This window comes from Podarcis cretensis (genome assembly GCF_951804945.1).
Source record: "Podarcis cretensis genome assembly, chromosome: 1".
In the NCBI taxonomy this organism is placed as follows: Eukaryota; Metazoa; Chordata; class Lepidosauria; order Squamata; family Lacertidae; genus Podarcis; species Podarcis cretensis.
In genome coordinates, this window is record NC_137170.1 from 83,895,539 (window position 1) to 83,921,094 (window position 25,556).

General features: G+C 48.3%; 1 protein-coding gene across 4 annotated transcripts in view; it reads left to right on the forward strand.

The window, feature by feature from the left end:
* PITPNM1 (phosphatidylinositol transfer protein membrane associated 1) overlaps positions 1–25,556 on the forward strand; it is a 30,782-nt gene continuing 5,226 nt past the window's right edge. The window contains exons 1-18 of one of the 4 annotated variants that reach the window (XM_079967392.1): positions 1–144; positions 5,171–5,263; positions 5,452–5,666; positions 5,797–5,918; positions 6,456–6,677; positions 10,358–10,669; positions 11,408–11,503; positions 12,529–12,636; positions 13,703–13,761; positions 13,934–14,175; positions 14,994–15,183; positions 15,629–15,736; positions 16,088–16,269; positions 17,336–17,535; positions 17,629–17,799; positions 20,214–20,366; positions 22,185–22,333; positions 23,637–23,747. In XM_079967392.1, coding sequence (XP_079823518.1) covers positions 5,186–5,263; positions 5,452–5,666; positions 5,797–5,918; positions 6,456–6,677; positions 10,358–10,669; positions 11,408–11,503; positions 12,529–12,636; positions 13,703–13,761; positions 13,934–14,175; positions 14,994–15,183; positions 15,629–15,736; positions 16,088–16,269; positions 17,336–17,535; positions 17,629–17,799; positions 20,214–20,366; positions 22,185–22,333; positions 23,637–23,747 — 2,718 coding nt within the window. In that variant the 5' untranslated portion in view covers positions 1–144; positions 5,171–5,185. Of the gene's footprint in view, positions 145–313; positions 750–1,223; positions 1,355–5,170; positions 5,264–5,451; positions 5,667–5,796; positions 5,919–6,455; positions 6,678–10,357; positions 10,670–11,407; positions 11,504–12,528; positions 12,637–13,702; positions 13,762–13,933; positions 14,176–14,993; positions 15,184–15,628; positions 15,737–16,087; positions 16,270–17,335; positions 17,536–17,628; positions 17,800–20,213; positions 20,367–22,184; positions 22,334–23,636; positions 23,748–25,556 lie in introns of those variants that run through there. The other 3 variants (XM_079967391.1, XM_079967389.1, XM_079967390.1) reach the window with 3 other exon arrangements.

The window sequence follows — 25,556 nt, forward strand, 5'->3', positions numbered from 1 at the left end:
GGGTTGGCAAGCGGCCTCGCTCGCTCCTACGAGTCTCGAATCCAAAGCCTGGAGGGAACCCCGGGGCTTAGGCATCCTCCCGCGGCCCCCGCTTGCGCGCTGCTGGATTGCACTGCTGCTTCGCGACACCTCCTCGGCTGCGCGGTGTGTGCTTGCATCCCAAGCTCTGCGCATAATAAACGTGACTCTACCGCCGCCGGCCCCGTCCCCTCTACCTGGAAAGATCCCCGCCCTCGAGGCGCCACACTGCAACTGTTGCCCCCAGCGCCCCTCCCTCCTCCCCCTGCTGCTCCGCCGCCTTGCACGGAGCCTGCCTCCTTCCCGCTGCCCCACCACCTCTGCACTCCTTCACACGAGCCGCGTTTCCTTCCCCTGCCCGATCCCCTCCCAGTCACGCTCTCTCCTCCCCCCTCCTCCCCAAGCAAGGACGGCGAGACTGCGGCTGAGCGGGCGCGCTTCTCTGCTGCGGCGACGCGGACGGCCCGGCTAGCTTCGCCTGTCCCTGCCCGGGCGAGACCCCCGCCTGCCTCCCGGGCCGCCCCCATCGCCCGCCCAGCCCCACACCATGATCCCGCCGCGGGAGCCGATGCCCGGCCGCGCGCGAGCAGCGCGGGGCAGCGCGAGGATGGGAGCGGGGGGGCAGACTCTGTGAGGCCGGCGCTCCCGGCTCCTTCGCCCCCCGAGCCCCGTCGCAGGCAGCATACCGCTGCTCACCCCGCCGCCGCCGGCAGCCCTCCAGCGAGCCACAGGTCTGGGCCCGGGAGCGGGGGGCGGCCGTGTGGGTCCACGCAGGGCAGGGGCGCCGCGTGGAGCAGGGAGGCGAGGGAGCGGGGCTGGGAGCCCGCGGAGAGGCGTGTGCATGCTTGGGGGGCAGAAGGCGCCACGGGGGGCCCCGCAGGGAGAAGTGGGCGCGTTGCCTCCTGGGCCCCTGAAAGTGAAACCATGTGGCCCAGCGCGTCTTCCCCACTTCTGGAAACCGCTGTGGGGTAGGATTGGAACTCAGTGCCGACCGCTCTGTGGGGCTTAGGTGGCTCCGTTCTCCCGCGTCTGGGAGGATCTCTGCCCTGCGTGAAGGGATGTGGCGCTAAACGACGTACATTCTCTGGCTCTCCCTGTGAGTTTGTGGGCTTTGCTGAGGCTTGCCTCGAGCCTTGGTTCAAATGTTTGCTGGAGTTTCGTCCCTCGAAGCCTGGGCTTAACGGAATCTTGGCTGCTGGGCGGGGATGCGCTTGAACTGCTGCCTCTTGAGTTGCTCTGTCAGGTTGCCATCATGTGCCCCCCCCCCCAAGCAGGGCTCCTGTGCCTTGTATGTCGTAAAATGAACGCAGGAGCTGAAGGCTTCGCAAGCGGTTGGGTAAACAGCACCTTCTAACTTCGACTGTGCTAGGATTACTGAAGGTGTCGTGGGAAAGGGATAGCAGCACTTTATTTTTTTGGTCAGGGCAAGCATATTGAAACCCCGGCTGTTAGGTGGGAGTGAGCTCAGTGTTTCTTGAGGCGAGTGTGCTTTGTGGCAGCTTTGCTTCCGTTCTCCTTCGTGAGGAGAAGAAATATCAATTTGGAGCTCAATACGCCAAGAGGCAAACAAAAATTCATAGCGTCCTGAGTTTAGGGCTAAACTACTAAAGACCCTGCAATAAAATCCTGCATATGTCAGATGGATGCTAGTGTAGACTTTCCCCCAGCAAGTGTGCTTAGTAAAACTCTGCAGTTCTGCAGCCTAATCCCAATGCATAAATACTGTAATGTTGCAGTCCTAACCCCTAACTCCACTTACCTGAGTGTATACTGCTTGGGATTGAGCAGACAGGGTGAAGATGGCACTCCAAGTGTACCTAGGATTGAACCTTAAACATATTCCATCCTGTTATCTATCATCTTTCTACTCACCATTTAAATGCTGACAGTTATTTGGTCTGGATAAAAAGAGAGCATGTTCCCAACAAGTGTGTGTGTGCATATGTGCATGTGTAGGCTGGAATTCGAAGTGCTGAGGCTGGGAGATTTGCAGAAGAAAACAAGATGCATATTAAATACGTAGCTGGCCAAGGGGATTGCTTGCATCTGAGACATGAGAGTGCTTGGGCATGAAGTTATTGCTGGACATGACTTTATAAGGGAATATGAAATTCTGTTAAGAGGCTTGCTGGTGCAATTCGTGGGAACAAACCAACTTCATGTGAAACATGAATAGGGCACTGTGTTCTCACTTAAATCTTTTGACTCAGGCATGGTTCCACCCCACTCTCCCCCAAAACAATAATTTCTCTCCAGGGTCTCAGGTGATCACAACTGGAGATGAGAATATTGTGTGAGATGCACATGAAGAAGTTTCTCTGGTGGTGCTTCAGTGGAAGGGTTTTGTTTTCAAGCTCAGAATCTTACATACTGAGCCCTGGAAGAAGTACGCTTGCAAATGATTATTGGGTAGTGAAGGAGCCTGGGGTAGGATGTCACCTCCCCTTGGAGCTAGCGACACAGCAGGGATGCCTTTGAGCTGCCTCCGTGTGTTATGCTCAGCCCACCTTTTCCCATACAGACATCTCTGGCAATGGTACAAGTTGCTGACTAGTGCTTATTGCCCATGCTGCGTTATTTTGAATATGATGGTGGGAAGTCTTCTGACAACTCACAGCACTGTTTTCAGGATCTGGAGTGCAAGGATTTGTGAGGACTGATGTGTGTAGCAGTTAAACTGTGAGATGTGAGTCAAACACCTCTTCCTGCAACCTCAACTCTTTGTATACATAGGGATTATAACACTGGACAGCCTTGCAGGGCTGTTGCTTAGATTACTGAGATAATTTATGTTATATTTTGCAATGCTTTAAATGTGCTACATAAATGCTTAAGTATTCTTAAGGAAAGCTGAGTGTTGGTGCAAAGTGCAAGGGCCAAGAGGCAGAGCGGGAGGATGTGTGGGCATGGCAGGGAACGTACAGGAGACCTGTCCACTAAGTCGCAGACTTTTTTTCCTGGCAGGACTCCTGTGCCTTTAAAGGTTTCATGCTAGGCAGAGATTCAGGCTGCACACACACCCCTGCCAAGAATCCTGGGAACTGTAGTTTGTTAAGGGTGCTGAGAATTGTAGCTCTGTGAGGGGTAAACTATAGTGCCCAGGATTCTTTGGAGGGGGAGGGATGTGATTAGAACAGGGGTCAGCAAACGTTTTTTAGGAGGGGGCCGGTTCACCTCCCTTGTGGGGCGGACTGTGCGCACACACGTGTGCATGCGGCAGAGGGAGGCATCTATCTCCCCCTCCCCTCCCCTCCCCCTGCTTTCCTACCTCCTCTGCCACTCTGCCTGTGGTTGGGAGCCAGTGGTGGTGGCGGCACCCCTCCTTTCCAGGCCAGATTTCCTGGGGGCCAGCTACACCTGTTTTATTTCTGCCTGCCATACAGTTGTAAAAGGCATAGGAAGAGACAAAAAGATGGTGATTCTAAGTCTTTGCCAAGGTGGTTTACAACGTGCCACAAAGCAAGAACTTGGAAGTGCAAGGTTTGGATTTGTAGGGCAGTCCTATACGTGTTTTAACACCACTGGGATAGTTCAGTTAGTAGAGCAGGAGACACTTAATCTCAGGTCATGGTTTTGAGCCCCACTTTGGGTAACTCTACAATTCTATGATTCTAAGAGTTGCTCCATAATGAACATGTTTAGGATTGATGGCAAGGTACATTCATGACTTGAGCAGCTCCATACTGTGTGGGAAGGCAGAAGACCCCAGCCTTAGAGAAACAAGCAGTTTGAAGTTTGCTGATGTAGTAACAGAGGTAAACGTAAGTGTAAGGGCAGTGTGGGGATGCATAGGTGGGAGGAGTGGAGAGTGTGTTGGATCTGCCTGTTGCATAGGCAGGTTAGAGCAAGCTAGGTGGACTTCAAACCTATGGGATCTGCTGTGTTTTTTTACTAGAACCCCAAGATCCACCAACCAGTGCCAGGCAAAACTAGTGGTTCAGCCAGGTGGACATATGCTAAGGATGGAGGAATAGGGTGCTTTGTCTGAACGCATGCTCAGCACAGGAATTAGCAATCAGTACCAAAACATTAGCACAGAAGTCCTTTCACACAAAATTCCACCCCTCGGTCCCCACATAAACAACTACCAGACTTTTAGAAGACATCTGTAGGCAGCCCTGTATAGGGAGGTTTTTAATGTTTGATGCTTTACTGTGCTTTTGTCATTTGTTGGAAGCTGCCCAGAGTGGCTGGGGCAACCCAGTCAAGTGGGCAGCACATAAATTAATTAATATTAATATTAGTATCCAAGAACCTAATGTAAGGGTGAGATGAGGGACTTTTTACTTCTTGCTATTATTAGACAACTGTGAGTCAGAAACCTTTGCCAGTCAGCCAGAGAACTGGCAAGTGCTGCTGATATGCTCTCCGCTCACCCTGGGGTTAAAGGACTCCAGAGTCCAGCAAGGAGTGGAGCGTCAAAATGGTGGCACTTCTCTCTGGCTCCCCACCGCATTTCCTTTCCAGTGTGTTGAAACTCCCTAGCCTCTCATTGGCCTACAGTTACTATGGAAACCTACCCAGTGGGTTGTAGTTTGGAATAAGGTCAAATGGGGATTTCTTTCAGGCTTCTCTCCTTCTGTGGAAGCGAGAACATAGTTAAGCGTTGCCACCTTTTGTCAGAGAATCCTTGTCACCCTCATATGTAGGTAGTAATTCATCTCAACACATTCCTGTTTCCTCACAGGCAGAACTGAAGCAAAACAAAGCGCCTGTGTGGGGTTCATGAAATTATTCAGATAGGTGAAAAAGCAAAAACATTGACACAGTGCATGGGACAAAATGTCCCTCTCAAAGGAAATGAGATCCCCGTGGTAGATGTTCTGGGAGGCACTATTGTTCACATCTCAGCTGCCTTCAGCTTCCTTAACCTCACCTTCCCAGTTGAACCACACCTCCTCTCTATAGGAAGGTGCCATACCTTGAGTCAGATCATCAGACCATTGCTCCATCTAGTTCAGTATTGTCAACACTGACTGGCAGCAGCTCTCCAGGATTTCAGGGAGGCCTCTCTCCGAGCCCTGCCTGGAGCTGCTGGGAATTGAACCGGGGACCGTAAATAGATCCCTCAGTGTACAGTGGCCACTCACATAGCTCTCCCATCTCTGTCCTGGCTGCGTGTACTTATTCCCTGCTCTGATTCGACTCACAGGGCCTGACTGCCAAAATGTTGATCAAGGAATATCACATTCTGCTGCCCATGAGCCTGACAGAGTACCAAGTGGCTCAGCTCTACATGATTCAGGTAACCTCAGTGTTGAATGAGCCGGTGGATGCCTGCGCCAGATGGGTGTGGCTCAAGCCCTGGGATTGACAGGGCTGGGTGGGTGGGGGTCAGAAGCTGAGCGGGACTGAGGGATGTGAGAGTGGGGTTTTAGGGTGAGTGATGTTGTGGGGCACAGGCTGAGCAGAGCTGGCTCTCGTGCTCCCTAGAAGAAGAGCCGTGAGGAGTCGAGCGGCGAGGGCAGTGGGGTGGAGATCCTGTCCAACCGGCCCTACAGCGATGGCCCAGGCGGCAGCGGTCAGTATACACACAAGATCTACCATGTGGGCTCTCACATCCCTAGCTGGTTCCGTGCCCTCCTACCCAAGGCAGCTCTGCAGGTGGAGGAAGAGTCCTGGAATGCCTATCCCTACACTCGCACCAGGTAAAATGGGGGCGAACCTTGGCAGGGGAGGGGGAAAGCTGAGGGGGCTGTATCCTGACCAGAGGCTGGGGCCTGAGAGCTCAAGGCAGGTGGGGGCAAGGCTGCCAGTTTCACCGCCTTCCCCCTGCAGATACACCTGCCCCTTTGTGGAGAAGTTTTCTATTGAGATTGAGACCTATTACCGACCAGACGCTGGGAAACAGAACAATGTCTTCAACCTGAGTGCTGTGGAGCGCAGGCAAAGGATTCTGGGTGAGTGTTCAAAGACGGGGCATCCCCTCCCCTTTTTGTGTTACGGAGGATGTTGCGGGACATGTTGGTGCTGCCATGCGGAGTACCTGGGGCATGTTAGGTGGGTGAGGCTTGTGAGGGATCTCTGGTGATGTTTTGTGGTGAGGCGATTCTGGTTCAGGTTTAGTTCATCACATGTAGTGTGTCTTTCCTGTAGGGCAAGGTTCCCTTGGGGGAAGGTGGTCAGCACGTACAAGCAGAAGAAGACAGGGCTAAAGGCATACGCAAGTGCACACCCCGTTCTCACTGGCTCTCGCACTCACACTCCCCATTCATGTGCACACATGTTAAGAATTTAGGACCGGAGGGGGGAAAACGGGACTCCTAACAGAAGGTGTTCAGGAGGAAGAGGCAAAGGAATGTGTTTTCTAAGGGCCTGAGCAGACTCTGGGACTTGGGAGGGAAGGGCAGGCTCCTCACTGGAAGGAAAGCTGTCTTACTTTCTGACGGAGGCCAGGGGCTTGCTTCCAGCTCACCCCCCCCCCCGCTTACCCACAGACACAATTGACATTGTGCGGGACCCCATCTCACCCGGCGAATACAAGGCGGAGGAAGACCCACGGCTTTACCACTCAGCCAAAACAGGACGTGGGCCTCTGGGAGATGACTGGCTGGAGAATGCAGCTGCGGGATCCCTCATGTGCGCCTACAAGCTTTGCAAGGTGGAGTTTCGCTACTGGGGCATGCAGTCCAAGATTGAGCAGTTCATCCACGATGTAGGTAAGCTTATGAGGATGCTCCCCACGTTTCCGTCTGCTGCAGACTTTTTCAAACGAGTGGGTTGGGCTAGGGCAGCAGTGGGGAACCTGTGGACCTCTTGAGGTTGCTGAACTCCCATCATCCCTGACCACTGGTACCATTTCCTCACACTGGCAGTATTTAGTCAGTACTTCTCAGCTGAACTGTCCTTTCTCTTCACACTTTACCAAAGCTGTTTTAGTGTGAAATTAGGCTTAATAACTGCCCAAAGATCCAGCAGCAATTCCAAGCGTCCCTTGGAAAACTTGCATTTAAGGAGCAATTTGGGATGTTTCAATATTCAGCGTAATTTTGTTTATCTGATGTGAAAAGGAATGATTGGATTGCCTGTTCTTTTCAAAGGCAGCATCCTCTCCATATTCCTCTACTAGTTGCAAGGGATAATGCAAGTGTTCATTTGTGGCCCACACCTTTTAAACCAGGCTTCCTCAACCACGGCCCCCCAGATGTTTTTTTGGCCTACAACTCCCATGATCCCTAGCTAGCAGGACCAGTGGTCAGGGATGCTGGGAATTGTAGTCTCAAAGCATCTGGAGGGCCGAGATTGAGGAAGCCTGTTTTAAACAAGTGGGAACCATAACTGCAATTCCTGTGGTCTCCGTTGAGATGATGAGCTGCCTTTCTTCACATCACTGCCACAAGTACCAGCCAGTTTGCCTCTACCAAAGCTCTGGAGTTAGCCTCAAGATCTGGCTGAACCAAGTGCCAAGCGAGGGCTCTGATTTGTTCGCTCTTTGGTGTGTGGGATGCACTTCCTGATGCTGCTGTTCTCCAAGTGTTGTGCAGCCCCACCCCTCAACAAATTGGAGGTGGTATCCCAGTGAGCTGCTCATGTCCTGGGAGAAAGCAGGCAGGTAGTTGAAGAAGGACATTGTGAGAGAGGCAGCAAGAGTACCGGTAAGAGAGAGAGAGAGAGAGAGAGAGAGAGAGAGAGAGAGAGAGAGAAAGCCATGCTGACAAAAGAGGGACTGGTGCCAAGAGCACAATTAAAGTAGGGCTCAAAGTGCAAAAGTCTCCAGGAAAGGTGGCAGGACAGAGGTGCCATAAAATAGTAATTGGCTATTAAGCTCAGACACAGTTTGTGGGACCCTTGCTTAGGTCATGCTATGGGATATGCTATAGGAAATCTCATCAAAACTGTGTGGTAGGCTCATAAAGGAAAACTGTGCGTAACAAATTAAGCAGAGTTAGAATCTGTCCTTTTTCAGAAACACTATGCAAATTAGTTCCTGGCGTGTCCTGAATTTGAATTTGTGTTTAATCTTGCACTAGCAACTTCCAGCTTTGAAGTGGTGCCTAACCTTGCACCAGCAAACACCCCACTGCTTACTCGCTTAGCTTGGTCCCTGCATGCTACAATGATGTTAGTGGTGTGAAGAATTATGAGGGAATTATGTCTCCGTGGACTGTGTATACTGGTAGATTTTTCACTTCTTGGTTTGGAGCGCAGAGCTCTGAATTTCCGAGACAGAGACTTCAGATTGAAATAATTATCTGTGAGAAATTTTGTTCACTCTAAATGTGAAGCTAGATTGCCAGAAGTTTTATCTCACTTGAACTTAAATGAAACTTTTTTTATTACGTTTATTATACTCAAACGAAAACTAAAAGGGGAAAATTAAAATAGGGAAAGGGGACACAAGGAAGATAGATGGGTTAAAGTGCTTGACCATACAAATGGGAAAGATAAATAGTAAAGAACCGCTGGCTACAATGCATAAGTCTCAGGAAAAGCTGACTAAATGTTCTTGTATTTATCTTCTTTGCATTCAGTGTTGATGAATTGCTGGTTCATAGGAGGGCAAGGGAGTGTTAATCTATTGTTAAGTGAAAAGCAGCAACTTCTTCCCGTGTTAAAGCATCATGTACTTGGCTGACCCTAATGTACGCATGATCCATAGTCCATGGCATTATAATAAATTCTAAGATGTGATTTTTATTTTCTCAGCAAAGGGTTATCAGATCTTTTAGCAGCTTTGTGTTGTCTGTGCCTTGGCATTACGGATTGCCTGCTTCTTTAGGGGGAACTGAAAGTAGAAGCAGCCTGATACTTACCTGGCAGGGGAGACACCTTGATCATGAAAGTAGAAGCAGCCTGCTGCAGGCGTTTAGCTAAGACGTCAAGGTTTTATTTATTAAAGAAATAGACTGATCATTCGCATATGACAATAGATACTTCATGACTTGATGAAGCACCAAAATATAAGCGTCTCTGAGTGATGGTTCCTTTATGAACCATCCGACCAGATGGTTCCTCGCCAGAAGCAGTATGCTTAATTTGCTTTTGCATTGTTTATTAATTGCCTCCAGGGAAATGTTGGTTGAGGTGATAGGGTGGTGAAAAGGAAGGCATGGCATTGTCAGATAAGAGTTTCTTCCAGTATGACAGACAGGATTCTTGCCTGCTTTTACCCATAGATATTTCCTGCAAAAACAGTGTGGGTATTGGATTTTGGCTTAGGCTTATTCCTTTTTCAGACTCACTACTGAACTCAAAATTGGGATTGGGCTGTGAGGGTTATGCATGCCTTCTCCCTTCCCTCTGCTGCATTTTACTAGCTAAGGCTGAGGCAAGTTGAGATGTCATTCACACAGTTAACAATTGCATAAATGGTTTTTAAAACGTGAGTTGCAAGTGCAGGAAGCCCAATCCAGAATGGAGCCCTCGTTCTCGGTGGGGTGGTGACAGCAGCAGGAGTATACCTTTGACCCTTGTTACAGTCCAGAGTGGGGCACCCATGCCTGCTATTTACATTGGTAAGGGAATTCCCCCTCCCCAATGCAAACTGCTGGCCTAGAACCCCCCCCCCACCCCCAATTCATATTTCGGCTTTAGCCAGGGACAAAGGGTTATAGCCCCACCTAGGCTCCATGCCAGAGTCTTGATCTGGAGGGACCCCCCCCCCCCCCAATTTACTTAAAAAATAAATTCACAGTTGCAGATTGCATGGATGGTTCAACATCTAACTTGGCACTTAACTTTGTGTGTTTTGGGGTTTGGTTTTAAAACCAGCCTTTCAAAGGGAGTGCAGATTCATTCCTAGTCACAGTTTTAACCAGGGTTGATGATGGCTGAAATATAACGGCAAGATGAGATAGAGAAGGTTAGGTGCATGCAGAGCTGGTCTGCCCATGAGGTTGAGTGAAGCAGCCATCTTGGGCACCAGAAACCCCTGGTGGAGTGGTTCCCATGCACCCCTGGAAAAGTGGTGCCAGCATTGGTGCTGATTTCTGGCAAGATCTCATCAATCTCGCCGGCAACATGCAACCTAGGAAAGGGATGCTTTGGCATGAGCAGAGCAGCAGTGGCAGCAGCAGGTCAGACCGGCACTTCCTGTTTGGTTTCAAGCAGCGAAGCTGGATGTGTGAGTGGGATCCACACACAAGCAGGGATGGGGCATTTAATCCAATGGCCTCCTGGTTCTCTAAATTTGGTTTATATTGTTAATCTGAACTGGACCTTAATGCTTTCCTTAGCTTTGAGGGAAATGGGCGATGGAAACATTTAAAGGTATAATATGTAATGCCAGAATTGTCCCATAATGCACTGGGAGCTGGAACTAGGCCTGATGATAAAGAAAGCTAATGGTTCCTGGGGGGAGAAGAGCAAGTGGCCCCATGGTTTGTGGCATCCCCTGTAGGTCTGCGGAAGGTGATGCTCCGGGCCCACCGCCAGGCCTGGTGCTGGCAGGATGAATGGATAGATCTCACCATGGACGACATCCGGAGGCTGGAGGAAGAGACGGCACTCATGCTGGCTCAGAAAATGGCCAAGTGCATCGAGCCCGACACAGGGCCTGCAGTGCCCAGCCCTGAGAGCCCGGCTGAGCTGGGTGGCTGCGAGAAGCAGGACCGTGTCGACAACCTAAGGGCTCCGGATTCCTCTCCAGATGATCCATTTGCCAAGCAGTGGTCGTCGTCTTCTCGGTCATCGTATTCTTCTCAGCATGCTGGTGAGCAGTCATTTCCAGCAAATGGAGGCAGCAAACGGCAGTGTAGCGGGAAGGTGTGAGGGGGATATAGAGGGTTTCCCCTCCTGCCCCTTCTTTTGGGTGTAAAAGAGTTATACCGCTGCTGGAGGTAGGCTTTTGGATGGGCATATTGGAGAGTGTCCATTTTAGTGACACACTTTTTCCTCTCTCCTTTCCTTTCCTCTCCTCTCCTCTCCCTCATCCCTCAAACACCCCAATAATGCATGTGTGTGTTCACACCCTGAAAGTATGGGGAGACATATCTCCATATGCACACTTGTACATTTTAAAAGGAAAAAAGTGTAACGGTTCCCTTCTGAAATAAATTTTACCTGCCATTGTTTGTAATTAAGCTTAATCAATTTCATGGCTCGTTCTCTTGTACTAGATGAACAGTAGCTGCTGCTGCTTTTTTAAATTAGGAAAACCGAGAGGGCAGACTTCCCATTGTGAAACTTCCTCTTCTTAGTCATACAGTAGTAAGCAACCGATGTTGAGTGTTGGAGCTGCAGTAAGGGTGAAGTTGCCCCCATTGTTACACATACATAATCTCCTGTATATACCCTAGGATAAGAAGCTAACTGTTGCTTTCATGGGGAAAACTTTGGGGTTATTTTATAATGTCAGCATTGGGAGCAAGTTAAGCTTGCTTTAGATATGAGGATAGTTTTTGTTTTTTTTACCTCTTGATCATGAACTCTATGCTTGATGCCCCTACAGCTGGAGTATCTCCTCACAGTTTATCAGAGTGGCGGATGCAAAATATTGCACGGGATTCTGAAAACAGCTCTGAAGAGGAATTCTTTGATGCTCATGGTATGCAGTGCTGGGTGCAGGAGGGTTCTGTGCATGCATCTGTTTTTGAGAGGGCTGAGAGCTATGGGTGCCTGTTGCTGTTGGTTCTGACAGTTGCCACTGCAAGCATGTGGAGGCTGGTTTACAGGGACCTGTGTGAACCAGCCCTCTGTGGGCTTGGAGTTGTGTTTGTTTAGTTTTATCTTTCAACCATCTCCCCAGATTCATCCGATTTGTGTGGATTGGGGAAGATAAAAATCTCTGTTTTTTTTACTCTCTGTACAGAGGAAGGCGCACACATGCAAAGGCAGACCTTTTTGTTCATAGGAAAAGTGCATGTTTTGCATGTGTAATGCTCCAAGTTTATATGAAACATAGGAAGCTCCCTTACACTGAGACACACCATTGGCCCATCTTGCTCAGTATTTACACCAGAGATTTTCAACCTTTTTGAGTCCATGGCTCCCTTGACCAACTACCTTCTTTCTGCAGCACCCCTGTAGGGCTCAAGAGCCCAGTTATGTCACCCCTTGCCTGCAGAGCTGGCAGCCTCTCACCCTCTTTCAAACACCCTCCCTTGTGGAGTCTTCCCTCAGCCTCCTCTCCTCTCCCCTCTCATTGGGATTCCTCTGCCACTAGTCTCTGAGCTGCCTCCCCCCCCCCGCCCCAAAGAGAGGTGCCTCCTCACACTGCCCAACAGGGGCCTGGGAAGCACCCCCTGGCCAGAAGCACCATTTGCCTGGGGAGCTTGTAGCCAGGGCTGCTGTAACAAACAGCCATGCAAACCTTTGGGAGGCAGAGACGTGAGAGGGCATCAGCAGAGAGAGGGAAGGAAAGAGGAACAGAGGGCAGTGTTGCCCGCTGCATCCCTGGGTAACACCCTGCGTGACACCCCATGGTGTCACAGCACACTGATTGAAAATCACTGGTCTACCCTAATGGGCAGCAGATCTCCTGTTTGTGAACTTTTGCGCAGTCCTGTTAAACATGGCAGTTTGTTCAGTGTCTGCAGTGCACTTGCCTCTCAATGAGTTTTCCTTTCCTAGAAGACTTCTCCGACAGTGATGATGTTTTTGCCAAGGAAATCACCAAGTGGAACTCAAATGACTTTCTCGACACCCTAGAGCGACCCATTGAGCCAGATGATGTTCTTGGTAAGAGAGCTGTTCAGGTGTTCCATGCAGAATTGAGTCTGCTCGTGGTGTGAGTGAATTTGTGCATGGAGGAATATCCAGCTGGTCTTTGGTTGTGCTTCTGGAGATGCTAAGAAATCTCAGACTCCATAACTGCACATCTCAGATTCTGAAAATGGTCTATGTTCTACACCAAGAGTCTCCAACTTCTATGGGCCTGGGGGCATATGTGAAAATCTAAGACACTGCCATAGTTACCCCAGAATATTCATTTCACAGAGCAAAATCTGGAGCTTTTCAGAACCCCCTGCCCCAAAAAACAACAGGCAGAACACACACAAACACTTGAAAACAAATAAAGAACAAGCAAAAAAAGCACATCCTCCACACACACAAAAACATCCAACCCACGCCCCCTCAAACCAACCAAATCAATAAAACCTAATTTGAACAAATAATACCAGGGTGGTATTGCAGCATAATCGTTTTCATGCAGAGCTCTAGACTTCTCTGCTTATTGCTACAAGATCATGGGGCACTGGCAGTATAATTCTGTCCCTTGAAGTACAGATAACTCAGAGCTTATGCAAGTTTTCAGTTCTAGGGGGTCCACTTGTAAAAATGAAACTGTGTAAAGTCAGGACCCCAGGAACTGGCCTCCCTGCAAGGTGGAGTACTGTTTACCAGGCTTTGGGAATGAGGCACAAGGGCTCTGGGATGCTGCTAGAGCCCTCACACCACTTTCCCAAAATTTGATAAGTGAAGTGCTTTCCTTACTGGCCTTTGGGAGCTTCGCAGGGCCCTTCTGTGACTTTCCCAGAGCCCAGTAAGCAAGGAAAACCCACTGGATGTGTGGGCAATGAATAAATGGAAAATGGGGAACAGTGGGTTTCCCCCTCCATTTATTTATGTATTCCCCCTCATGAGTGCATAGCTGCAATCTTGTAAGTGAAAGCAGCACAAGTTGTCAATTACCTGTGAAGGTTATTCCTGTTCCATTTGTGATTTCTATCCTTTGTGCCTCCCATTGCTTTCTCTCTTCCTTCTCTGCCTGGTGCCATTAACTAAAACACCGTTGTCTTTGCAGTTGATGCTGTGGCTGCCAAGCCAGACAGTGATGGTGTCTTGGCACCTGGCCCACCAGAGGTGAGTGAACCCCTCCTCATCATACTGCCTTCCCACATGGGTACCTTCAGAACCATGGCGCCAAGACATGGGAGAGGGCTTGTGTTACAGGACCATTGTTGTTGCCTCCCAAGTCATTTTTCCAGAACCTCAACTTGACCCCAGACCCAGTTCTACATGTCTCTTTCCATAGGCTGGCTCGGAAGGCAACTCGGGGACATGCCGTATCCATGCGCTTTTCCTGATCCTCCACAGCGGCAACATCCTGGACCAGGGCGTGGGAGAGCCAGGCTCCAAACAGGCTGATGTGCACACGCTCAGCGCCACCTTGGACACAGTCACCCGCCTACACTTCCCCGAGGCACTGGGGCACATTGCGCTGCGCCTGGTGCCTTGCCCTCCTATCTGTGCTGCTGCCTACGCCCTCGTCTCCAAGTAGGAAGCGTGTTCTGTCAGGCTCAAGAGTGCTTGGTGGGAGCAGGACTGTTCCCTTCTGACTCAGGGCAGTTGATTGTGCAGGAGCTCAAGGAGAGCGCTGGTGCCTTCTCCAGGCAGCTTGGATGAGGACCAATCCCAAGCACTAGTCCTTTATTCGGGGTGGGTGGGTGTTTTGGAGAAGTGGGTGAGGCGTGTGGTAGTGTATGGTGCCTAGCGAGATGCAAAGGGTTCAGTGTGAATAATGTGCTACTGTGGATAAGTGCCGACCTAGGGATTGTGGTTTGGGTGAAGTATTGAGACTTTGACGAGAGATCTTAGAGCAGGATTTTCATGAGGTAATTCTGTTCCTTTTTTTCATAGGCCACCATTGTATATATATTAGGGTGGAAAACAATAATTAAAAAGTGCATGCATATATTTATATCTCTATATCTCTATATCTCTATATCTATATCTATATCTATATCTATATCTATATCTATATCTATATCTATATCTATATCTATATCTATATCTATATCTATATCTATATCTATATCTATATCTATGCACTTTCCCCCAAAGTTCCCCACTTGCCGGCAGGACATCAAGGAGAAACAGTTGGCCCAAGATCTCTTTTTAAACTGTGGTCAGAAAAGGGGCCTCCCTTTCTGAATGGGCTGTCTGCAACTTCCTTAAGTTCTAGCCCTTAAATCCAGAAGGTAATCTGGAGTCACCTCCTGAGCTCAGTACCAAGATCTGGGTGTTGTGAGAATGATCAGGTCCTTGGTCTGAGAGCGTGTCTTAATCGTTTCTCTCATGGTCTCCTTTTCCAGACTCAGCCCCTACAGTCATGACGGCGACAGTCTGTCCAGTAGCCAGGACCACATTCCATTGGCCGCTTTGCCTCTCCTGGCCACCTCCTCAGGCAGCTACCAGAATGCCGTCGCAGCCGTCATTTCCCGTACCAACCAGGCTTATGCTAATTTCATCCACTCTCCTGATGGCGCAGGCTTCTGTGGCCAGGTCAGAGGGTCGGGAATCTGAAATAACTGAAGGGGGGAAGCCCTCTGTGCTCCAGTTGGAACAAGCATTTTACCCTCTGTGCTATGGTTTTGTTTTGCTTTATCATCTTTTAAAAATAGAATTAGGGTCTTTGGGGGGGACGGGGGAAGGAATACTAGATTTTTAAAAAAATCTTTTGTTTTGTGAAGGTTCTGAGACATCTCCATCACATAACTCCATTCTTTTATAAAACTGCTGCCCCCAATATTCCTTGGCTTTCAACCACATTGGTTAAAGCAGTTCAGTCTCCACTGGATGCACTTCTCAGCTGTAGGAAAGGGGTGTGGATGCAAGGCCTTGTTTAAGCGGCTGGCTTAAGCTTCATACTTCCTCTGATTAAGCAATGACTGCGGGGATGTTCCTTTCATCAGTGGGGAACTAACTCTGTTCACGTCCCCCTTTATAGGTGCTGCTGATTGGGGACTGTGTTGGTGGAATCCTGGCCTTTGATGCCCTCTGCCACAGCCGTGCTGGTGGGTCAGGGAGTCGTGGGAGCAGTCGCCGTGGCAGCATGGTCAGTTACTGAGCCGTGGTAACACCCCTTCCTTTATGCATTATAATCAGCTTTTTTTCCTTACTTGAGCTCTGAGGGTTCTCAGATATGGGGAGGAACAGGGATTTGACATGGGAGGGATGAGGGTTTCTTCTGATTTGGCTAGCAAGTATTTCTTGCCCAAAAATTCCTGTCCTAGTATATAGCAGGTCAAGCCCAGCATCCACCCCATTTCGTCTTCAAGGCCTAGTAGGTTCTGTTACCAGAAGAAGGCCCTCCCTGTTTTAACATTCGCTTACAAATAGCAAAGGCTTTTGAATCTCCTCAGTTGAACAGAGATGCACACTTGCTGATCTGTTCCCTTTTCTTCAGAGTACTGAGCTGCTTTCTCCAGAGACTTCTGTTGTGCGAGACCCCCTGCTTGAGAGGGCAGAAGTGTGTGGGGTAGGCCGTGCCAGTCCTGAGCCCGGGGCACTTCCCTCCATCCAGAGACCCAGTGACAACGTGACGCAGGAGGGCGATTCCTCACAACAACAACAGCAGTTCTTGACCAGGTGAGGCAATGTGGGAATTTGGTCTGCGAAGCAGACTGTCCTATTAGGTTAAAATAATTGCTTAGAATTCGAGTAGTGCCCATCGGGGTTGAAAGTGCGGTCAAATGTGCACCCATTCATAGCATAGGGCTACTGACATCCAGGACATGATAAGGAGCTTCCTGTACCCCACCAGAACAGCATCAGGGCATCTCCTTTTATCCAAAATCCTGCACCCCTCAGGGAAACTCACATTGCCGCCAAGTGTACAAATAAAAGCTAAATCCTTCCCAACACTTACAGCAAATCGTTAAATAATTATAAACAGCCAAAACAATAATAGCAAAGATACAATGCATAAAATGCTACTAACCACACAAAAATGGTTTTTGGAGCGTAGATCCTCGTGCCTTATAAAATTAGAAAAGGCACAAATATAGCTGACAATATTACTAACAAGGATTACTCTTTCCTTCCTATCTTGGGGTTAATCTTCACATGTAACCCTATCATATGCACCTTTCCTGCCCCACAATTGCCCTCTTGGGTCTCCTTAATATTATTTTATACTAAAATAATGTTAAAGTTGTGTGACTGCACTTACGTTCATAAACCTTTCCTGATAAATTAGAGGCAGTGTGCCCCCCGTCTGAAAAGAGAGGGAGGTGAAATATTGATCTAAATTAATGAAATAGGAGGGCTCTCAGATATAGAAATAGCTGGCTTTGTGTCTGCTAAAAGAAATTCACAAGCTGTCTAAAGCTGAATGGGTGCACACACAAAAATGCCGCGTATTCACAACTTTTTTTTCTTTTTTAAAAAGAGGGAAAATAAAGGTGGCTCTGATTTTGGGTGGTGGTGTGGGTGACATCTGAGAAGGGGGGATGGCACAAGTCCATTTATGCTTCTTCACATGGGGAGAGGAAACAAAGAGATCATGTGATCTTTCAGGCAACAGAGAAAAATGCTGGCCTGGTGGAAACCTACATATAGGTCCTTCACAGGGAAGGTGGTTCTGGTGGGGGAGAGTGTAGGAGCTGTGGGTTGTTTCCTGGCAGTGATGGAAGTCTTCTCCTGCCATCTCCAGCCTGCAGGCTAGCATGCCTGCCTCGGAGGCAGAAGGAGACCCTCGACGTAGCAGCAACTCGTCATCCTCGATGATAGAGACCTTTGAGGGGCCAAGCACGGTTGGGAAGCTGGAGTTCAAGGTGTCTGGTTTCTTCTTGTTTGGCTCACCCCTGGGGCTGGTTCTTGCACTCCGCAAGACGGTGATGCCGGCACTGGACGGTAAGGGTCCTTTCCCCCTCCCCTGTCTTCCTTTGGCCTTTCCCCTTCTGCCGAAGCAGGATTCCTTACCCTTACCCTCTTTCCCCTCTTCAGTGGCCCAGATGCACCCAGCCTGCGAGCAGGTCTACAACTTGTTTCATGCGGCTGACCCCTGCGCCTCGCGCCTGGAGCCTCTGCTGGCCCGCCAGTTCCACGCCGTGCCTCCCTTTGGCATACCCCGTTACCAGAAATATCCTCTGGGAGACGGATCGTCCACGTCACTGGGTAAGAAGAAACGCCAAGACTAGCCTTGGACATGCTTGGGAAATGTGGTGTCCCTTTGGGGGGTATGGGGCAGTGTGGAAGGAAATGCTACAGTATCTGGATCTTCAAATGGTGGGTTGTGGGATCCCCTCCTGGGGTGCAGCCTGATCTGAGATGAGTTGTTGCAGCAGCAGCCCTACCTTAATACAAAGGTGTATATAATTAAGAAGTCGGTCCCAGAATGCATGTTTGGACTAAATATGGGTTCTGGATTGGAAGAGTCCTGCTATAGCAGGAGTGAGATACGGGAGCACAGTGATGCTGGGACGTTTGGAGATGTGACTTTGGATGGTCTCCCATGTTCATTTGTGTTGAAGAACGCCAGGCTGGCTTTGCACGGGGGCACTACTGGGGTGGTGGAAAAGTTATTCTTATTTTGAAATACTGGGTGCCCTGGGTGGGTATCTGTTCTAGGGAGCACTAGCATTCTGTGAAGAAGTAAAGAAGTCATGCATTCAGCCACGCACAGAATTTCAGCAGGGGCAACTGTTCGAAAGGCTGGGCAGCAATGGGACAAGTTGCGCCTGCCTTGGCCTAAAACTGTTTCAGAGCAGGATGGCTGGATGGTTTGAGTCACGGTAGGGGAGGGTAACATTTATTTCAAGCATTTTACTCTGCTGCTCAGCCAAAAAGGCTCCCGGAACTGATCAGCAGTAAACAAGACAGTCTCCGCCTGCAGGAAGGGCTGGCTTGCCACAAAGCAGGCTGAGGTGAGAGCAAGAGGCAGCAGCTGTTGTGGGAGCAGCCGCCGCAGCCCCTGGCTGTTCCTTTTGAGTCCTGCTTTCCACCTGTCCGTCTGCTACATGCAGTTTGAATGGCTGCTCCTATAGGACAGTTGAGGGATGGAAGGGCCCGATAGAGCTGGTTTCTCAGCAGAGCCAGTGATGCAGTCCCTGCTTCCCACTCCTTCCTTTGCAGCAGCCAGATGGAATGGCTCCATGTTCCCCTACACCAAATTCTCCCTACAAATAGAAAACTAGCCTAAAAGCCCAGAAAAGATGGGTTAGATCCTTTCTGTGCTGCATTGGTATTTGCATAGATTTTTGTATGTTTCATTTTTAAATGCATTTTTATATGGTCTGCGGTCTGAAGTGACACGACCCATTCTACGGCTTGTTCCCACCTCATTTGACTGCATGCATAGACCCAGCCTTAGTCCTCTTCCTCAGCATAAAAACATATTCTTCTGCGAGTGGTGTGGTATACATGCCCATATATGGGTGGCCACCCATGGCACAGCTAGTGTCTCGAAAGCTTCAACCGTTAGGCTCAAGGAGGAAGTGCCCCTCCCGCCTTGTAGGAGGGGAAGTTCCTTTGTTCTTTTTCAGACGCAAACCACACAAATTATGAACCTCTGTTCTCCTCCTGCTCTGAGAGCAGTAATATAATGAAGCATATAGGTTTTGTTCAGTCATTCCCCCACCCCTTTAAGCTTTGAATAATTTTGTTGTTCATCTGTGTTTGTATTATATGCTGGGAGCTATGCCTGTGATCATTCCACTTGTCAACCCCGCTTTGATTTAGCTGCCTACGAGATGGAGCTGAATCCTTCATGATTTATTTTTTTTAAATATTCATGGAACAGGGCAAACAGGAATGTGAGAATTGGCAGGATTGAGCACTCAAATGACTGTAAATACACACACACACACACACACACACACACATGCTGTGCTGCTGCTCCCTCTGCTTGCCAATCCCCTGCCATGCCCATGCCTTCTCCTTGCTTATATTCCGCAGCCCCCTTTGTGCACACCCCCATGATGATATCTTTAAGACAAATAGAATCTGAATACCAAGCCTGTCAGCTTGTTCAGTCGCAGAAGGCGATAAGTTCTGTTGGTGGGTGTTGTGTATGTATGGGTGTTTGCTAGTTAATAAAATACCTGTTCTGAATTAATACAATGAATCCGGAACTTCCATGTTAAAGACAACACATGGTACCAGGAGTGGCATACAATGTGTGGAGGTACTAAGGGATAGTTGAGGGCTCTGCATCCTTTATTTCTGTCACACGAGGCAGCTGAAGAATGGAAGAGGGAGAAGTTTGAATATAGCAGGAAGGGAGAGACACCAAAAGGAGAAAAAAAGGGGTTCTTTTAAACAAGGGGAGAAGTTTAAGTAAAGGTGGGGATAGAGAGAGACACTGAGAGGAAAATGGTGGGTTTAAACAACAGCAGAGGTTTTAGTAAAGCAGGGATGAAGCGACTTTGAGAGGGGGGAAATAGTGATTTTAAACAGTGGCAAGTCGGCATTGCTTCAGAGGCACAGTGCTTGGAGGGCAGCGCACATAAGACCAGTGGAAGGCTGGGAGGGATTGGGGGATATGTTATAATTGCCATACTCACCTCTGTTTACCTTTCCATTTGGCCTAGCTGAGGCCTTGCAGAGTCACTCCTCCCTCTTCATGGATGAATTAGACCTTGTGACACCGCCCACTCCAACTGGTGCTTTTGGGGGTTTCTGGAAAGGGAATGAGGCAACCACATGTGAGACTACTATAACCAGCACCAATGAAGTTGTGAAGAGTAAGTTACATGTTGCTTGTCCTCCCCCCCCCCAATTTCTATGCAAACACAGTTAAATTTGGCTTCCTGTCTGCTTTTCATCCAAGTGCATTTATGAGGCCATTTGAGGAGGGAAAGTTAGGGCTTTTCTCTCCTTAATGTTTAAAAATCCGTGTTTGTTTGCTTGTTTTTAAAAATGATGCTCTACTTTTTGCACCAGAAATTAATCAGCTCTTTCTGTTTTAAACACTTTCTGTTTTAAACAGTTGATTCTAACAAAATGTTACACATATCCTTTTGGTTGAAGTACTTATGACATATTGCCTGTATGGTCACTAACAATCTGTGGGGGTGTCTTTCCTGTGCTCCCCTCATAACTTAAAATGTTGGTGCATAAAGCTCTTCCTTGATGCTCAAAAAGTGTATTAGGCAGGCTTTTCTGAATTCATGAACTGAATCCTAACTGGATTCAGACTGGAACCCTGAACAATGTTTCTTGTGTCTGTGAGTCAAACGAGTTCATTTTGCAAGGATTGAATATTTGCTGTGCTGCCAAGAAAAGGCTTGTTCTTTGACTGGCCCACCCAAATTTGACATTGCTACCATAGCTTGGCCATATTGTGCCCTTTTGTGTCACTTGCAATTCCGCATTCTGAACTGAAGTGCTTTCACACTCTTCTGGCTCTGCCAAGCCACTGAGTTAGTGCCTGACATACTAATAAACCCAAAATCTGAATTATAATGAACAAAGAGTAAAAGGCTGTATTCCTGTGTGCAGCCAGGCTGCTTAAATTCTAGTGAAGTAGAATTGAAAGAGCCCACTGAAATGAATGGAATTTAAAGATTACAGGCCAAGATAGTATTTGCATTTAATGTTCAGGGCCTCTTCTTTTTTAAAATGCAAATAGAATCAGCTCTCAAGGGAGTGGTTGATGATTGGCATTTGCTTTGTAGGGGAAATCCCAATTTCAGAGGAGGGTTTATTTTTAGGACTGCAGCAGTTGAGGAACAAGTTAAATTCACCTGCTGTGATCCCAATAATTATTTGTGCCCCAAAGTGATCCTATTTCTGTTTTTAAACAAACAAACAAACAAGTAAACAAACCTGCATGTTAAATGCAAAGACGAAACATGTGCATAATAAAATATTTTGGCCCTTTGGAAACCTGTTTTCTCCGGTTTCCCCCCTGCATCCATTGCCTTCCCTTCCTTTGGGGGATGGGGGTGTTATCTAGGGGCAGAGGAATCCACCACCATACCCCAAGCCCTGTTGCTTTGCACTATCCAGGGCAGAAGGTCTCTACAGGACAGTTCTTTTTTTTTAAATTGCTACACGAGCCCCAGGCTGGTGTCCTGAGGATTGGGATTCTCAGGTTTTTGGACCTCATGTCTGTCCTTGAAAACACCCTGTATCAAGGCTTTTCTCTTGCTACCCCTGGCAGGAGAACTGCCAGCAGCAGTTCTTTGCCTGCCTGGGCATAGCTGGGACCTCTGCTGTGGCACAGGCCCCCCTACCCCAAGAGTATTACTCTCCACTAGCAGAAACCAGCAGAGAGGCCATCAACGTAGGCAGGCAGGGCTGTGCTCTTAGACTGTGAAGGACTGGTTAATGAGGCAGATGTTGCCATATCCCTAGCAGTGCCAGTGTTATTATTGTCTGACTGACTTGAGGCCTCAGAGAATGTGACGAGTAGGACTTGTTTATTTGTTGGGGAGGAAGTAAAGGTAACAGGAAATGGGCAGACAAAGTACAAGCAGCCGCATGAGTGTAGTTCACAGCTGAAGTGAGGAGACAAATGGGGCCACCCTAACAACAGTTTCTCTTCCCTCCATGTCTAGTTCTGGATCGTTGGTGGGGTGCTAAGCGCATTGACTACTCTCTCTATTGCCCCGAGGCATTGACGGCCTTCCCCACCATCACCCTCCCTCACCTTTTCCATGCCAGCTATTGGGAAAGTGCCGATGTGGCGGCTTTCATCCTGCGCCAGGTACCAGGGCTGTGGGCAGGTGGAAATGTCGCTGTGCTGGGGAACAGGGTGTGGTGGACTCTAATTGTTCCCCTAATGGGAAACTGGCATCTAAAAATAGGTTTGCGCAGTAGAGGGGAGGGACATATAGGAGGAAAGCTAACCCAGACAGGGGACATGGGAGTAGAAATGGAGAGAGACTCGGGTGGATAAAATTTGCACAGGCACCTTTGGTGGTAGGTGAGTGCTACCTTGCATAGTTAAGTGCAACTGCAATGTAAATTTTGGAGCGGATGTGGATTTTGAGGAGGATTCTTTTCTTTTGGTACCTGGGTGGATTATGGAACAAGATATTGGATCAGCTGAACACTTTGCAAGGAGATCCTAACAGTGCTGGGCAAAAGCTTGTTTTGTTATGCAGAGCAAAACAGAGCACAGCTCGCATGTGCTAGGGGCAGGCATGGACTCCTGGTTTGAAGAAACAAAACCAGAAACAACACAGGAGTTTGTAGGAGTGCCTTACCAGTAGAGCACAAGCTTCGCATGCAGAAGGCCTTGGGTTCGATTCCTGTCATCTCCTAGGCAGAAGGGATCAAATAATGGGAAAGGCCTGTGACAGACCCTGAAGAGCTGCTGCCAGCCAGAGTGGACAACACTGGGCTAGATGGACAATTAGGCTAATGATATTTTCGTGTCACATGCCAGCAAATTCAGGTTAATAATAATAATAATAATAATAATAATACTTTATTATTTATACCCCGCCCATCTGGCTGGGTTTCGCCAGCCACTCTGGGCGGCTTCCAACAAAATGTTAAAATACAATAGTCCTTCAGATATTAAAAGCTTCCCTAAACAGGGCTACTTTCAGATGTGCAATTAAAGGTTGTGCAATTAAAGCTGATTTGGAGCTCTTGTGCAACAAGCCAACTTCCCCAAAGATCTGACTTTTTGCAGTAAGGAAGGTGACAGGAAAATGTGCTGGAAAATGTATCACAATGTAGCCTACCCTTCCGGGAAGCAAATTGGAGGGGAAGGCTCATTAAAAGCCAACACTGTGTATAACCTTCCTTCAAACTAATCAGGATGACTTCTCAGTCAGGATGCCATTTGGAAGTGCCCTTAGTATGCTCTGTTGCGAAGCAGCTAGAGGTTCACATTTTGAATCTATTTAAGAAGGAAATAACAGACAAAGGGAGCAATGAAACTGTCCACTTTAATCTCCCCAGTGTCTGTATATTATGATTGTGACTGAAACTCTCGGAGTTGGTGCCTGTGAATGGCACTCCTGAAGCCTGGCCCTGATGTTCCTATGTGTTTGCAGGTGATTGAGACAGAGCAGCCCCAAGTGACAGAGAATGAGGAGAGTTCCATCTACAGCCCAGCATTTCCTCGTGAAAAGTGGCAGCGGAAACGAACACAAGTGAAGATCCGGGTATGGAGCTCTGTCCCCCACGGTGGCCACCTTGCCTCTAACTCACACGTGCAAGTGGGAAATGGCACTCTGGCTTGGGCTGGGGCACTGTGTCTTCAGGGAAAGGAATATGAGCTGATCCTATTCCTTCCACAGCTAATAGCCTTCAGGATAACTTCACGGATGCTACCATATCATCACATCTGTTGTCTTCCTGCCTCGCCCTTTATCCTCCTCTGCCACTTGCCAAAAACATAGTTGCCGTTTTCATTCACAAATGAAATCACACAATTTTATGTAGAAACACATCTTCTTGCAAGATCCATTTGGAGCGTAAGATTTAGGTTTTCTTGCTTTAAAATTGAGGGTGGGGAGGACAACTTTATTAGCTTGTGCTGGTGGTGCTGTGGTCTAAACTACTGAGCTTCTTGGGCTTGCTGATTGGAAGGTTGGTGGTTCGAATCCCTGTGGCGGGGTGAGCTCCCGTTGCTCTGTCCCAGCTCCTGCCAACCTAGCAGTTCAAAAGTATACCAGTGCAAATAGATAAATAGGAACCACTGCATCGGGAAGGTAAACAGCGTTTCTGTGTGCTATGGCTTCTGTCACTGTGTTCCATGCTGGCCACATGACCTGGAAAGTGGTGGACAAAAGCTGGCTCCCTCGGCCTGGAAGCGAGATGAGTGCCGCACCCCATAGTCACCTTTGACTGGACTTAACTGCTTTCACAAACATCTGCCTGGCTTGTCATGCTAGGTGATGCTACTGAAGCCTTTGAACAACAAAAAGACGTCTTGTCGTTTTTTGCTCTAGGTCTAGGAGACAGATGCTGCTGTTCAGGTGCTGCTCCGTGACTGTGTAGTGAGATAGGGGTAGGCACCTGTCTGGGTGGTGCTGAAATGGGTTTGGGTACTAGGACTTGGAGGAAGTACAGCAGTTCAGGGCTGTGTAGGTTGCAGAGCTAAATGCAAAACTCTAATAGCAGGTTGTGATGCATAATTCAGAACATGAATGTAGGTGGTATTTGAATGAAGTTTCCCTCAAGCAATTGTGATGATTTTGAAGGTTTGACAATTGTTCCAGGGAACAAGATCATTCAATAAGAAGCAAATACTCTTTTATGTTTGTTACTGCTTAAAACGTTTTTGTTTAGGCAAGCCTATCCAGACTTGTAGATGTTGACGTGCTTTAATTTATTTTACTGTTGATTTTAATTACCTTACTGGTTGTAATTCAACATGGTGCTCTTCCAATTGTTCCATCTGGACCAGCATTTCAGCTTACCAGATGGAACGATCCCCATTTCCTCCCTCCATGTGTTGTTCTGGGCATTCTCTGAACTCCCTCCCAGAGCCAATTTGTGGGGGACGACACAGGGGTGAGGGGGGAAGCCATATTGTAGAAGTCAAAATCCTCGTGCAGGGTTTCTACTGATGGCACTGGTTAGGTGAATCGTGCCTTCGACGTTTTTAATTGTTTTAACCATTTTTTATTGATAATTTTAATATTTCTTGTAAACCACTTAGATGTTTTACTGCAATCAAGTGGTATATAAATTGTGTTAAATAATTATAATAAAAAACACCTCACAGGAAGGGTGATTGCTGCCTTCTCCTGTCAAGTACAGTGTAAGGTGGTTTTGCTTTTAATATGGCAACCTCAACCCAAGAAAAAATTGTGGTTTTTGTTATTGGTTCCTACAAATGCACTCCCACGTTGCCTAGAAGACACCCCAACCAGGGAAAAGGGCACTGTTCCCACAGCTGTATTTCTGATTCACTATGTAGGAATGCATGCAGAGCAGCGTGGGGAACCTGTATCCCTCCAGATGTT